This window comes from Taudactylus pleione, unplaced genomic scaffold (assembly GCF_031769625.1).
Source record: "Taudactylus pleione unplaced genomic scaffold, aTauple2 ptg001032l, whole genome shotgun sequence".
Classification (NCBI taxonomy): Eukaryota; Metazoa; Chordata; class Amphibia; order Anura; family Myobatrachidae; genus Taudactylus; species Taudactylus pleione.
Window position 1 is genome coordinate 10,139,287 of NW_028285433.1, and position 14,495 is coordinate 10,153,781.

Here is a 14,495-nt window from a genome sequence, read left to right on the forward strand (position 1 = left end):
CCGGCAGTCGAAATGCTGACGCTGGAATCACGAACCACAGCCAGAAACAGCCTACCGCCCTGCACATTTCCCCGCTGACCCCTGCTGTGGAATGCTGGCCTCTGAATTGACCGGAGGCTAAAGAAGCCTCCGATCGCTTCAGAGGCAAGGGTTCCCAGCAATGCAGTGTGTGGGTAACGTCATAAAGTCACCCGCGACGTGAGGAGCCTGCCCCGCGCACCTGCTGGATCTAATTAGATCCAGTCAGAGCGAGGGAGTGGGAGCGTGATCAGCAAGTAAGTTAAGGTAAGTTCGGGGCTGGGACCAGGACCAGTCTGGGGGCACTGCCTAAGGGCCACTATTTAAGCCTGGGGGCACTGCATAAGGAACACTATTTAAACCTGGGGGAACTACATAAGGGACCAGTCTGGGGGCATTACTTCAGTCAGGGGGCACTGCATAAGGGCAAAGCAAAACTACAGGGGGCAATGCATAAAGGGGAAAACTACAGGGGGCACTGTATAATGGGCACAAATACAGGGGGCACTGCATAATAGCCACTTTGGACTGAGAGCCAGTGGGGGAGCAGCCTGAGACCTGTCAGACTGGAATGGTAAGGGAGATACTCCTTTTCTCGCCGCGCATATAATTGCGAAGGCCCCCACCCGGCTACTTCTTGAAGCCACCCGGCTGGAAAAAATTTCTGGGGAGCACACTGCATGAATACACCTGTGCACCTGCTGGGTGACCTGGGAAAAGTGAACTGTGTGGGGTCCTGAGGATCAAGTTTGAGAACAACTGCATTAGTCAACCGGAGGGGGTTACATTGTATACCTGCAACAAAGGAGTCTGGGTCAGACCTTTCTGGACATGACTCCTAAATGTCCTTGGGAAAGGGTTGAGCTGAAAATACTTTCATGGGGTACGCTGGGAACGCTTGCCTCTGAAGCGATCGGAGGCTTCTTTAGCCTCCGGTCAATTCAGTGGCCAGCATTCCACACAGCAGGGGTCGGCAGGGAAAAGTGCCGGGCGGTAGGCTGTTTCTGCCGGGCAATGCGCCCGCAGAGAACAGCCTGGGGAGAACACAGTCATGGAATACCGACAGCAGCAGCCACACGGATCAAAATCCCGACTGCAGCAGGTGAGCACCCTAACCCTCTCCTCTCCCTACCATAACCACCCCGTTAGTGCCTAACCCTCCCCAGGGGGTCCCTAAACCCACACCTCTTCCCCCAGGCCTAACCTCTAAGACACCCAGCTTACCTTCGTTCGATATGCCAGGTGCCAGAATTTTGAAGTGGGCTAATGATAGGCATCAGGATTTCAATGCCTATCTTTAGTCGCATGTCGGGATATCGTCGTGCAGGATAGCGCCCGCCGGTATCCTGACTGCATCCCGTATTCATTGTTCACTGACACATTTTAAAAGATCCATAGGTGGAGCTAATTATTTCACTTGTGATTCTGTGAGGAGACCTGGAAAACATGCACTGTTTGTGGTCCTAAGAACCACGTTTGAGAACCTGTGGACTAATGTATTCACCGCAGCCACCGTGGGTCACAGAGTAACCATCAACCTATGCCTTTCTATAACATCATAATGCCATCCCATTCTAATTGAACCTCTACTGGAATTCAGAGCAAGGGAGAAACCTGGTAGCAACATATGTAGTGCATGCCAGTACAAGAATTAAGATATGTAATAAAGGATGCTGTGTAAGCAGGCCTGTAATCTCTTCACTAGTCTACCTCTACCACACCAAAAAGTATAACGCACTTTCCCCATGTGTAATCACAAAATAGCTTGCCAAAAAGTTTTTCTGATGGATTGATGGATTAGCTGTTCAGTATTACTGATGTCCGATGCTTTCATTAATAATAAAACAACAACTGATCATGTTCTTTACTAGAGATCAAGATAACATAAATTTTCAATGTAATGTTGGAAGATGTATTGGAATTTTTTTGCAGTACATGTCTGCTAACAGATCAGAATACAATGCTTAACAAGCTCACATATAAAAGCCGTGAAATGTTTCATTGAAGTGATCTTTATTCTTGTGAAATAGTTATACCCTATGTGTAATATGAGTACAATATACTGAAAACCAGTCTTGAGGAACCAGTTAAGTCTTCATGTTAAATTTCAGTTTGTGACATTTTCTACTACCATGCTGGGAGCTTTGCTTCAAAGATCGGGAAAATGCCCATCAATGTCGATAAAAAAAAAATTCCAAACTAGCTTCTTTGGTTTGCAGGCTTAGAAAACAATAGCAAATGGGCCCTGTATAATTTGGTTGCTCAGTCTGACTCCAGAACAGATCTAGACAGGTATGGTTGGTTGACCTCAAGCTTAAACAGCATCTGGGTGTGGACGGCTTGCTGTAGATCACTTCATGGGCATGATGGCATCTCACTTGTGTTTGGCCACTAGAGCTTGTAGCTGTGGTATTTCAGCCCCAAGTAGTTCATCAATCTGTAGAGATAACAAACCATGTAACTACATGAAAGTGAAGGGAGCAGCATTGTATCTAAAAAGTTTTCTGCACTTGGCTATCAGAGATGTCAATCATGCTGCGACTTGGGGAATATGAGAGTGAGATCACAGGACCCATTCTGCACCTGCACAGTCCCCAAAATATTAGATGTACGCATCGGCTTGGCATACATCTCTGAATCCAAAGTTTGGAGAGAAAACTGTTTAGCAAAGCAAAGGACTTAAAAGACAAGTTATCTGCAGGCTTCTATAAGAACAGGCTCAGTGCCTAACTGCACATATATCTTGATAAAAACCAACACACACAGATGTTTGCCACTGTGGTAGAAATGGATGCCTTCCATACCAAATATACCATATGTAAAACCACATATTTTCAGTCAACAGTCACAAAAGAGAAACATGTCATTACTAGTGTAATGTATACAAAATGTATATGTAGAATTAGTCAAGAGACTGTAATTCTACATATACATTTTGTCTAATGAAGTATCAATGTGAGACAATATGTAGGTTGTACAGCAAGAACAATTAATGTACTTTTCCTTAAACATCAGAGGAACATCTTAAAATGTGTGAACATCATAACCCTCTCCAGACACATAATATGTGCCATAAAAGAAATATGATCAGTATTAATAGAATAAAAACAACGTCAGGAGGGGAGGATTGGTAGAGAACTGTGTGTAGAAGAGAGGTTGTCGGCATATTCCATCTGAGAGCCATAGCCCAAACCAAGGCCTGAACAGCACAGTAGAACAGTGATGGCAACTCAGTTATAACTACCAATTATTATTTTATTATCCTTTATTTATATGGCGCCACAAAGGTTACGCAGCGCCTTACACAGTACATAAATGAGCACACAAAAAGAAACAGTAATAGTGGTACAAAACAATGCAGGACAAGGACATGGTTTAGCAATAATTTATAATATATATATATATATATATATATATATATATATATATATATATGTTATTAACCTGGTCTTGAGTAGGGACACAGACATTGGACTGTTTACAGCCTTACTTCTCAGTATATTAGGGCAGAGTGAAGGAGCTGCATGACTAGTGATTGTCATTATTACCTGTTATGTTAAAGACTAGGAAATATTGTATGGTCATTTGGAGAACATATGTAATGATGTTGGAAGGTTTATTACTAGTTATTGTATGTTGTAGTATTTGGGGCAGTTGTCTTAGTTTCCTTACATTGTAAAAATGTTTTAAAGAAAAAGGTAAGGATTCTCTCCCAGTCATGCAACTCCCTCCAAAACTACCACCTTTGCAAGTCATAAAGACTAAAACCCAGTAAAAGCCCAGTGGTGTAATTTTAATCCCTCCTTTGACTAATGAGTACTCATAGTTCCCCAGTAGGGGCGTCACCAGACATTAGGGAGCCATATCCACAGGGGGTGGAGTATATAACACTAGCTCTGATAATGGTCACCATACAGCCCAGATATTTGAACTGACCAATAACAATAGTGAAGGCTGGCAGTGACTCTCACAAGGGGGTGACTCTGGATTGGCCATGAGTGAGAGGATAAAAGGCAGGACACAGAATGACTCAGTATTGAACTTTTCTTGGAAGAACTGGCGCTGCAGCTTCTGTCAGGTTCAGCAAGAAGACGCAGATTGACCTTGCTGTGTGAAATAATGAAAACTGTGTAGCGACAAGGCTCTGAAGAACTAGTGGCAATAGCGTAGGGCCTGAATTTCCGCTACACCCCATGTGCCTTATGGATTCAGTGTACCCCATGGATGGGGGCTGAATGGTCCCTACTATGATGGGTTTAGGGTTTTCCAAGCACCCGGCATCAGCAAGTCACACAACAAAGAAGCAGAACTTTGAACAGTGGGACATTCTCAGGGAGTTATGCCGACAGCTGTTTCACCGAAGGCTTTTCCATGAGACATCGGGTTGATGCCTTGTTCTAATAATATATGTGAATTGAGTGTGATCCCCGCTAAATAAACTAGGACTTCCAAGTATGTACATTATATACTATCGCTAAAATCAGGAGTATCGGCTGCCGTAATATCAACAGTAACCGACCGGTGCGGAGAAAGTGCACAGCCATGTCGGAGAAGCACACCGACTAACAGAGCAGTGCCGTTACATGTAGCAATGGCTGTAACCGGGCGGCATGGATAACAACACAGAACGGTCAGCAATAATAATATTGTATAATATATATATATATCCTGTTGTACAGTCCTGACGAAAAGGTCTGCGGACCTTGAAACGTTGACACATCTGTACTGAAATTCACATGTCTTAAGTATATTACAAGTTTTTTCTACTATCTCAGGGAGTGCCTCCTTTGTTTTGTTCTACCCCTGGTGGGTTCTCACACCTCTCATCGGAAGAGCATTGGACTATATACTACCTGTTTAGGATGGCACCCCGCTATTTTGCTTTTTCAGTTTGAGTGCCGAACCTTTGCACATTATTATATATATATATATATATATATATATATATAGGAATGTACATCGGTACCAGTTGGAATATAGGGGAAAAATAAAACTGTACAAAAACCCAACAAAATATACTAAGACACACATGGGTATTATTAGAGCCAAGAGCACTAACTATATAGTGGGGGAAGATACACACCGAGATTCATATAGCGGAAAAAGGCCAGAGCATAAAATGAATACAATAAGGAGGAAGAACAATTAAAGACAGTAGCCACAATTTTGTAACGTTTCATTTTATCAATTTTTGAAACACATCTATTCTAACTTTATTCACATTCTAAAATTTTTTACGATATTTCACCCTATATTGATATCAAAGATATCTTTTAACATACACCAATAAAATTATATTCTAGTAAGTAAATTTTTGATCCTAGTGCACCTGCATCTGAGATATCAGATGGAATTGGATAGGAAAATATAAGAGGACAGGATCAGGAGAACAATAATATTGGTACAGCAAGACTGGTGCGGGATTGTGTCTTTTTTGATGTGTTAAAACTTTTCCAGTGTATTTGGCTGCTATATATAGATTTTTATACGGTCTCTAACATAATTAAAGACACTAATGTAGCCCTTATGGAGATGCCCCGCGGATCACGGTCTGACACCGCCAGTCCCACAGCGCCCCATCTATCCCTGTCCCCGCCCATCTGTGGTCTATTTTAATTTGCATTGTTTCTACCAACAGGGAGCTGCTATCTTTAGACTATATATGAACACACAGCATAAACATATCCCAGCTATTACTAACTGGATCATTATTAACCTTCCTTATATCTTTTTTATGCATGACTACTAATCCCTAATTCACATCACCTGAAAACCGAAAGAAGTGTTACTAGTAATACGCATATTGTGGACGTTGCTTCAGGGCATTATTCTTAATTCATTAAACAAAATTATTCTAGGAGCTCTTCTTTTATCTCCAATCCTTTATTTGTTCTATGCTTTCATTTCAGAGAACACATACATAGCATAAATGTCAATACAAACTGGAAATATTAAGCTGTAACCACAAAGTGTTTCCTACACCAGGAAGCACAAGTAGGCGTACCTTCTGTCCGTTTTTGTAAAAGTGAAATGTTGGCATCGTTTTGATGCCACAGGCTTCCAACACATCCTGCAAAGAGGAAAAAAAGTCAGGATAAATAATGAGTGGGAAAGATATAGAATAAAAAAAATATATATATATATATTTTGACTGAAAATCATGCATTTATAATCACCTTTGCATCATCCATGTCTGCCTTGTATAACAGTATGCCTGGAAATTTCTTGGTCAGCCCCTGGGAGGACACATACAGTAGTATGTTAGCACTGGATATTTAGAGGTTAGATTCCATTACATCCCATTCCTGCTTGTAAGTGGAAGGAAACTATCCCAGTAACGGTTTGTATTCATGTTTATTATTTCCCTTTGGCAATGCATCAGCATCTGCATTCTACAATCCTGCATTACATCACATTACTCTTTAATCATCAGCAAACTAATTTGCATTGGTCAAAATAATGCCAGCATGATGCATCTTCACAGTCCAGTATTACAGTATTAGAATGAAGCCAGTGCCTGGTCATATTTAGCCAAGTGTTAGGGGCATGCTTTTGTTGTAAATGAAGCTAAATTGTAACAGAAATGTAGTGATGTATATTGGCAAGTAACATAGTATCCTACCAGTGACCAGTATACAGCCAAGATGTGCTTTGGGAGACCCCATTGTAATATCCTACTAAATATAGCACTAATGTAAGTCTCACTAGCAATAGGTATAACATGGGCCAATAAACGGGGATTTCAAATAGCCACAATAACCCATTTTGGCTATGTAAATGTGACTTTACAGGCGAAACAAATTTTGCCCTATTCTATTAGCTCGCAAGTTATCGTGTGTTCATTCTTCAAAGGGTTTAATGCAACTTTTTTTCACAACCCCCTGAGCAAAGTTGGGGAAAATTCCTATCTTAAAAAGGTACAAATGTGAAAACTTGGGGCCTGATTCAGCAAGGAGCGTAGTTGCTAATACGCACGCAACCGGCCAATTGTTCCGTACTGCGCATGCATCACAGTGCGCGGACTACTAATTGCAGAGGCTACGCAGACCCAGAGCAGAGTGATTGACAGGAAGTGCAGTTTGTGGGTGGTGATGGGGGATGGTCGGCCAAACGCAGGCGTGCCAGTGCATTGCAGAGATGTTGCAGGGGCGTACATAAATTATCCACTGCATGGTCATAAGCAGCCACAGCACTGATAGCATGCATGGCTGTTACTCATTTCTGATTAAGGTCAGGGCTTGTGCAAGTGTGCTTATGGGTTCAATGTTACCGACTGTTTCGCTATGTTGCCCTAGTATAAGGATGCGAGTAAGGGGAAGTGTGCATATGTATGTGCACTAATGAATATAAACAAGATGATGTAAACTTGTCTAAATAGGGCAACAGTAAGACCTAACTAAGGGGCATCGGAGTTAGTGAAATATGTGGATGGTACACCACTTAATTCAGAATGTGAACTGAAATATGCTATAGCCCAGTAATACGTTAGATTAGAGGTATATCAGCGACAGATGACATGAGCCACTTATTTTTCTATACTTAACACGCCGACCTCTAACAGCTATTAGTAAAGCAAAGGAGTATCCAACAGTTATATGTGAGAGTCTCAGATCTATAAGAAAAAGATACTAAACTGTGGATACGGGATGCAGTTGGGAAGCCGGCTGACGTAAGCCCGACAGCCGGCTTCCCGACTGCTTTATCCCAGCGAGGGTTAAATGACAGGTGTCTAAATCTAGACGCCTGTAATTTTACCGATGCCGGGAGACCAACGCCCAGCATCCCGATCGAAGGGATGCCGGGCGCCGCTGCGGACAGTTGTGGGGGGGGGTATTGGGAGAGTTAGGGCTCCCGGGGGGGACATAGGGTTAGGCACCCCCCGAGAGGTTAGGGTTAGGCTAGGGGGAGGGAGGGTTAGGCACCCCCGGGGGGAGGTTAGGGTTAGCCACCCCCTGGGGGACTTAGGTTTAGGCGGCGGGGAAGGGGGGAGGGGTTAGGTTTAGGCACTTAGAGGGGGAATTAGGGTTAGGCACTGGGGGGGGAGGTTAGGGTTAGTTTATACTTACCTTTTAGACGATCAGGATTTTCATCCTTGTCGGCCAGCCACTGTCGGGATTTGAACCGCCGGACTTGTGTAAATCGTATGTATTCCGTGGATACTCCTAACTACGTATCAGGTTACCCAAAGTAGATACAAGCATCCCTTTTGATAATAATATATGAACACTCACTATAGGGCTAAGCTCATTGCCATAGAGATAGGGATCACACTGCACAGATAATTATTGAAGAATATAAATGTTTACTAAGAAGAAGTCTATCTAAGTGTGTACCATCAACAAATAGTGATATGACTAATGGCATGAGGACATTTTTAACACTTTTTCTATTTAACTGCACACTTCTCTATCAAACTATTTTTATTTAATATTTCGCCTTCTTTTTTAATGTATTATGAATAAAGATTACAAATTGTATTATTTTTCTAGAGAATAGAGTTTATTGACTCAATAAGTGCACCTGAATTTATCTTATCTTTCTCTCTTGTTGCAAAATATATATAATATTGAGATTATCAGGGAGCACTTTCAGTAATTCAATATTAGTATTAATAAATATCGATAAAATATTAATTCTTACCAATGGAGCTTTGAGATCAACACAAATAGACCTATCATCTATACTCTGGATGTGAGATACAAATTCACATAATTACTGGAGTGGGATCATAACAATCTGTGTGATACTGAAATAGCACCGCTGATATTAACAATAGCGGTGCGTGCCTATAAGCAGAATTGCGATCCATAGTGAATCAGGCCCTGGGTTCAGAACCACTGGGACACTCTCCCTAATGATTACTTAGGCATTTAGAAGTTTGCAATTAGCTTAATTTGGGCAATAACAACATGCCATTTTGGGGTGAAATTATGCAAAATGCAGAATAATGGGTTACCAGATGTAGGACAGGGAAAGGGGACTGATGTATGAATGGGACAGGTGTATTTAATCTTGCAGGTGGGAGTTACAGGTGTTTGACATTTTTAAAAGTGGCTTAAAATGACACAAATATTTACTTACATGCATTTTTATGCACCCCAAATTATCTAGAGCACTTACTTTGCAGAAAAACACTTGCTTTCTATTATTTTTTCACTGTTTTTGAAAAATGCATATAACTGCCATTTGACACATTTTAAGAACCTCAAATACTTTGCTTTTAGCCTGTAACAGAGGCCCTGATTCAGAGCCGGACACTCTGACAAAGCGCTCGCTCTGATTCAGGGCCGTCGTTCTTAATTTTTAGAGCGGCCTCCTGGCCGCTCGTATAGCTGTGGGTGACCACCCACAGCTACAGCGAGCGGCCAGGAAGATGGTCGCGATGGTCAAGACCATTGCGACCATTGGGCTTGCGACGAGACCCTTGTGGTAGGGTCTCGTTGCCGCAAGCCCTGGAGTGCTTTCGGCTCTATCAGAGCCGAAATCACTCCCACTGACATCACTTGTGATGTCAGTGGGGCCGGCCCCAGACGGTAGGCGTTCCCATGGGAACGCCTCAGTTTGGGCAGCCACGCCCCCAGCACGCCCACCAAAGGGGGCGTGCTGTCACTCACCATTGACAGCACGCCCCCTTTGGTACGAGACCCGGAGCGACGGCTTGCCTGTCGCTATCCGGGGCTCGCGCATGCGCACTGGGCCAACATTGACCTGCTTGCGAGCGGGTCTGAATCAGGCCCAGACTTCTATAGGGTTATCTATTAGTTTGCATTTTGTTGGGGTACAGGCTGATATCCCCATTTTCACCCACAATTAACAATGGTACTAGCAGAAAAAATTAACGGGAGTCAACGCTGGAATAAGACTTTTCAGATTGAACGATAGTCGGGAGCGAGCATACCAGTGATAAGTGAAATTAACGAGCGATATGTGCGTTCATTTAACACGCAAAACTATTTTTTTTATCTCGGTTAATTGAATTTATCCCTAAATCCCATCTGCTCAGTTAACACCAAGAAAAATCCTAGATAGCACAGACTTTAGTAATTATTAATGTAGAAACTTCAGTCATGGGATCAATAGACAACCATGATATTATAACAATTATGCCTAGTATGATCAGTAGGCGAGAACTGACCAAGCATGTGGCACGGTGCTTTTACATTCTTTAAACATAGAGCGTCTGACTGAATCGGACTCAGTCACGTCTTTTGCTGAAGTCGTGTCTGTGACTGTATGCTAATGCCACTACAAAGCCCTTCCCTGGTGATCAGCTGTGCCTCCGAAGGACTGAGATGCCCACTGTCAGTGTCTGTAGACGCTGAAACACCACTTGGTGTCTTTAGACGCACAGCCGGTCCTTACACCTGGCCCAATGTAGGTGCAATTTTTCCGTCTTAAGTATGTCCTCCTATATGAGCAGTTGAGTGTCTATAAACGCTGCACTTTCAGTAACACTTCCTTGACACTCCCATAAGACAAAATCTCTGTGCATCTATTTAGCCACCCTCATTACCTCCCAGTCACTGTCCAGGAACACCCCCTATATTTCTGCTATCATGCATCCAAATCTGTACGTAGAAAATCGTGACACATGCACAAATGGAAAACATTGCTCCACTTCGTCCGACATCGCCACTGCATCCGATTCATTTAACCAATCTATGGGCCTGATTGTACTGATTTAAAAAATATGTCAGACTCGCCAGAATAGCGTCTGTGCCTGCATCATGCCATACAACAGACGCGTTTTGTCTCTCGATCATAGAGACTTTTTCAAGTCTTGAAAAAGTCTCTATGATCGAGAGATGAAACGCGTTGACTCATCAGCTGTACTAATCCTTCTCCTGTGGCCGATGCTTATCCACCTGTCTGCCTGGAGAAATTTGGTAGCCAGCTGACCGCACATTCAGTGAGACCAGCTCCCATACACGGAGCTTCGCATCTTCCAATATCCTACTCAGCTTACACCTGTTATAGAAGGAACGGGAGAGCTGCACCGGCCGCTGATCACACTGCTGGGATCGGAGTGTCAGCACACAAAGGAACAGCCGCAGTTCTGTCCGGTGATCCCGCTACCATCTCTCCCAAGGGCGGCTAACAATACCAATTATCTGTGCTGGGACGCCAGCACAGACAAGGAAGGATCTGTCTATTTACAGGTATTAATCTAAAGGAGGCTACATTTTGATTATTTATCATACGGACATATGAAGTGTACCAAATTTAAGCTTATTGGACATACAGACTATAAAACTTTTAATTAGCTACTCCAATTACTAACAACACTATTGTTCTAAATTTGAATTGACTTTCATTGAGCTGCTTCAGAATTAGCTACATTGTATAATTATGTTCTGCATGTTACCAATATGTATCATCGTGTCAATTTCTTCAGGTCTACTTTTATCAAGAATTTTATGAGCAAAATTATTTCTTTAATTGATGCAGCTGTATATTGATACCTTTCTATTCATAAACAAATGATATTACCCAGTGTCTAGCGCAGAGTGTTCCTTTTGTAGTTAGGCTTTTTTTCTAGTTCATATTAGCAAACATTTTATTTTATATAATGTACCATTCAATTTTCCACTTACTTCAAAGACAGGCTCAATTATTCTGCACGGTGCAGACCATTTGGCAGTGAAATGAATTACCAGAAGTTTGTTACCTGCAGGTTTCACCAATGCTGTAAATTCAGCCTGTTCAAAGAAAAAAGTATAAAACCATTAGTAAAGAATTAGAGGTTAATAGTTACAGTTTAGAAGACAGCACAAAGGTTACTGACAGAGCTCAGGTAGGGAGTGGATTTAAAAAAATATATAGTGTAATTTGTCAAAGCTGGATAATTGGCTGAGACAAGATCAGTTTAAAATTGAAGCGTGCGTGACGCCATCTTGCGAATGGCAGCTAGACTCCATTTTAGAAACAAGAATCTGCAAGACGCCATTTTGCGACCAGCGTCACTTTAAGTTACAACTCACGAGCTAAGAACAGATGGCAATGTTTTTGATAATCTAAATAGAATAGACAATGCACCAGAAACTGTGAGTGTTTTACATACAAATTGGGAATCCCTGTTGGCAATTGTAATATAATCCAGGCATTGATCTACACAATTGGATTTGTCTGAATCCTAAACAGGTTTTAGTTTCACACCCAGACAGAATGGCCTAGCTTCACAGCTGGAGGTCACATTTGCATTGCAGTCTGAAACTGTGAGTGAGGAATGATATGTGTGTGTGTGTGTGTGTATATATATATATATATATATATAAATATGTTAAGTCCATCATAGATGGAATCTCATGCATAAACACCGCACATTACGCACAATTGAGCTGCTAACATGACGCCCAGTAGCGAATGCACAATTATTAGCATCATGCGATTGCATCTTTCACCATGTCACATACACACATTATGCTTAAGACCCCGAATGAAAATACCGTTTAGTAGCTAAATGCGCACGCATCTGTCCCCAGTTAACTAGCGTCTTCATATCAAACCCCGTACACTCACACATTACATATTCACTTACAAGGTTCCATTAGCTTTAAGATATAAGATTTAAGTTTGTTCGGTTAATATAAATGCTGTGAAATAAATGTATTTGGTAACTAAGATTTTATACATGCTAAGAAAGCCGTGCTTGGTTTTGTAATGATGCGTACTCTTTCCACAGTATTCCGTTGTAATCGGTGGGGAGATCGCATCATGCATTCTCGAGTTATGGATCGCAGAGACTTCAAACAACAAAATGTATATTTTATGAACAACTGTTAGGATGACTGTTAGGGGGCGGGTGGGCAGAGACCCCCAGTTGTTGGAGGCTGGGTTGAGTCTATTTGAATCAGCCTGTTAAACGCTCTGTAACAGATGGTTCCCCCATGGGAACCAATGGCATAAGCAAGAAACTTCTCTATTGTCCTGTCTATTCTGGGGGGGTATAAACATGTGTGCTCAAACACTGGGTCTTTAGTCTTCTTGCTGAATGCTGATAGACGGAGGTTTTCTTTCTGAATGCCGGGATCTGGTCCAGAGCGCATGCGTATGTATACTGTACTTGGGGTATGTATAATTCCTTTGCGTCTAATTGTGTATGGATCAATAGCGTGTAACTGACTGTATTTTTTTACTTGAATAATACTTTGTGCTTCGGAACCACACGTTCCAAGTCTGGAGTCTTTTATTTACTGTATGACTGCGTACACAAATTAGCGTCATCCTTAGAGGTTTATAGGTAGGATATTAGAAGGTATAGGCAGGGGTATATGGAGGTTCAATTATAATATCGTTAGTTGGGGGCTCGTAGTGAAGTCACTTACCTGCTCACACGGTACATACGGCTATCGATATTTCAGCAAAGGGTGGAGTGGCCACATGCAGGGTTTGCCTACAACCGCTTTGTGCTGAAAGATCGCTATCCGTCTCCGTGTGAATCAAGGAAGCTGACTAGAATCCAGGGACAAGAGAGGAAAAAGTTTGTTTTCCTCTGTTGATAGAACCTTACGTTTAAAGGGGTGCCAAAGTACTGAGTACGTGGCTAAGTCGCAGGTTTGCGCATAGCAAAGACGCACTTTTGTGTACGCAGCTAAAGGTTGTCATACGGTTGTGTGGTAATCGCATTATTGTGTATGCGACTGGTCGCACAATAGCGTATACGTACTTCCGGTTGTGCTGCCATGGTGTTTAAACAAAACCGTTGAGGTTTACATTTTTCAATTGTTAGCAATATCTGGGTTAACGTTTATTTTTCTGCGCAGGAAAAAGTGTGTAACAGTGAGTATGTGTTGGACTGTTAAGGGTATCGTATGATCCTTAAGGGCTAGGTGCAAGGGTTAGTCTAGCCGCTCGGTAAGCAGCTTACCGTTCAGTACACAGAGCAGGTGTATGGTTTGTTATTTTTGTTAGGGACCGGCTCTCAGTGTGACTACAGTGTTCAATAATATTTGAACATTGTAGTTGAGCCACACTAGGTGTGATTGTGAGCTGAGAGATAATAGGTGAGCGGGGGCATCTAGAATTTCTTCCGTAGGTGAGCGGGGGCATCTAGAAATTTATTCCGTAGGTAAGTGAAAGTATCTAGATTGTCTTTCACCAGTTTAAATCTTTATTTAAAAGCATAGGATTTTGTCTCAGAATGGGAGCAGCGCAAACAGTAGAGATGTTAGACACTGATGTGCTGCTAATGGAGGCGCCGATCGGATCGGCTCATCGTATTATGCATACTAAGTACGGTACTTATGCAATAAAGTATTGTGATATATGGTTTAAAATGACGATGAAGAGTGTTAGACCGTTTCCCAGAATTGGTAGTTTTGATAAAAATGTACTAGATAATGTCCAGGATCACATCGGTCTGATGCGCTCCCGAGAGAAAAAGGTTAAATATTTTGAATGTTTAAAACTATGGCAGCATGAAGGGGATGCTTGGCTTAAGAATGTGCAAACGACATAAACTAGCGTTGTGAGCACAT

General features: G+C 42.2%; 1 protein-coding gene across 1 annotated transcript in view; it reads right to left on the reverse strand.

Moving 5' to 3' along the window:
- Nucleotides 1-2,392: 2,392 nt before the first annotated feature.
- LOC148454068 (thioredoxin-like) overlaps nt 2,393-14,495 on the reverse strand; it is a 32,217-nt gene continuing 20,114 nt past the window's right edge. Inside the window, exons 2-5 of the mRNA XM_088461304.1 lie at nt 11,613-11,717; nt 6,195-6,254; nt 6,023-6,088; nt 2,393-2,455 (exon numbers count right to left, since the gene is read on the reverse strand). Coding sequence (XP_088317430.1) covers nt 2,393-2,455; nt 6,023-6,088; nt 6,195-6,254; nt 11,613-11,717 — 294 coding nt within the window. The remainder of the gene's footprint in view (nt 2,456-6,022; nt 6,089-6,194; nt 6,255-11,612; nt 11,718-14,495) is intronic.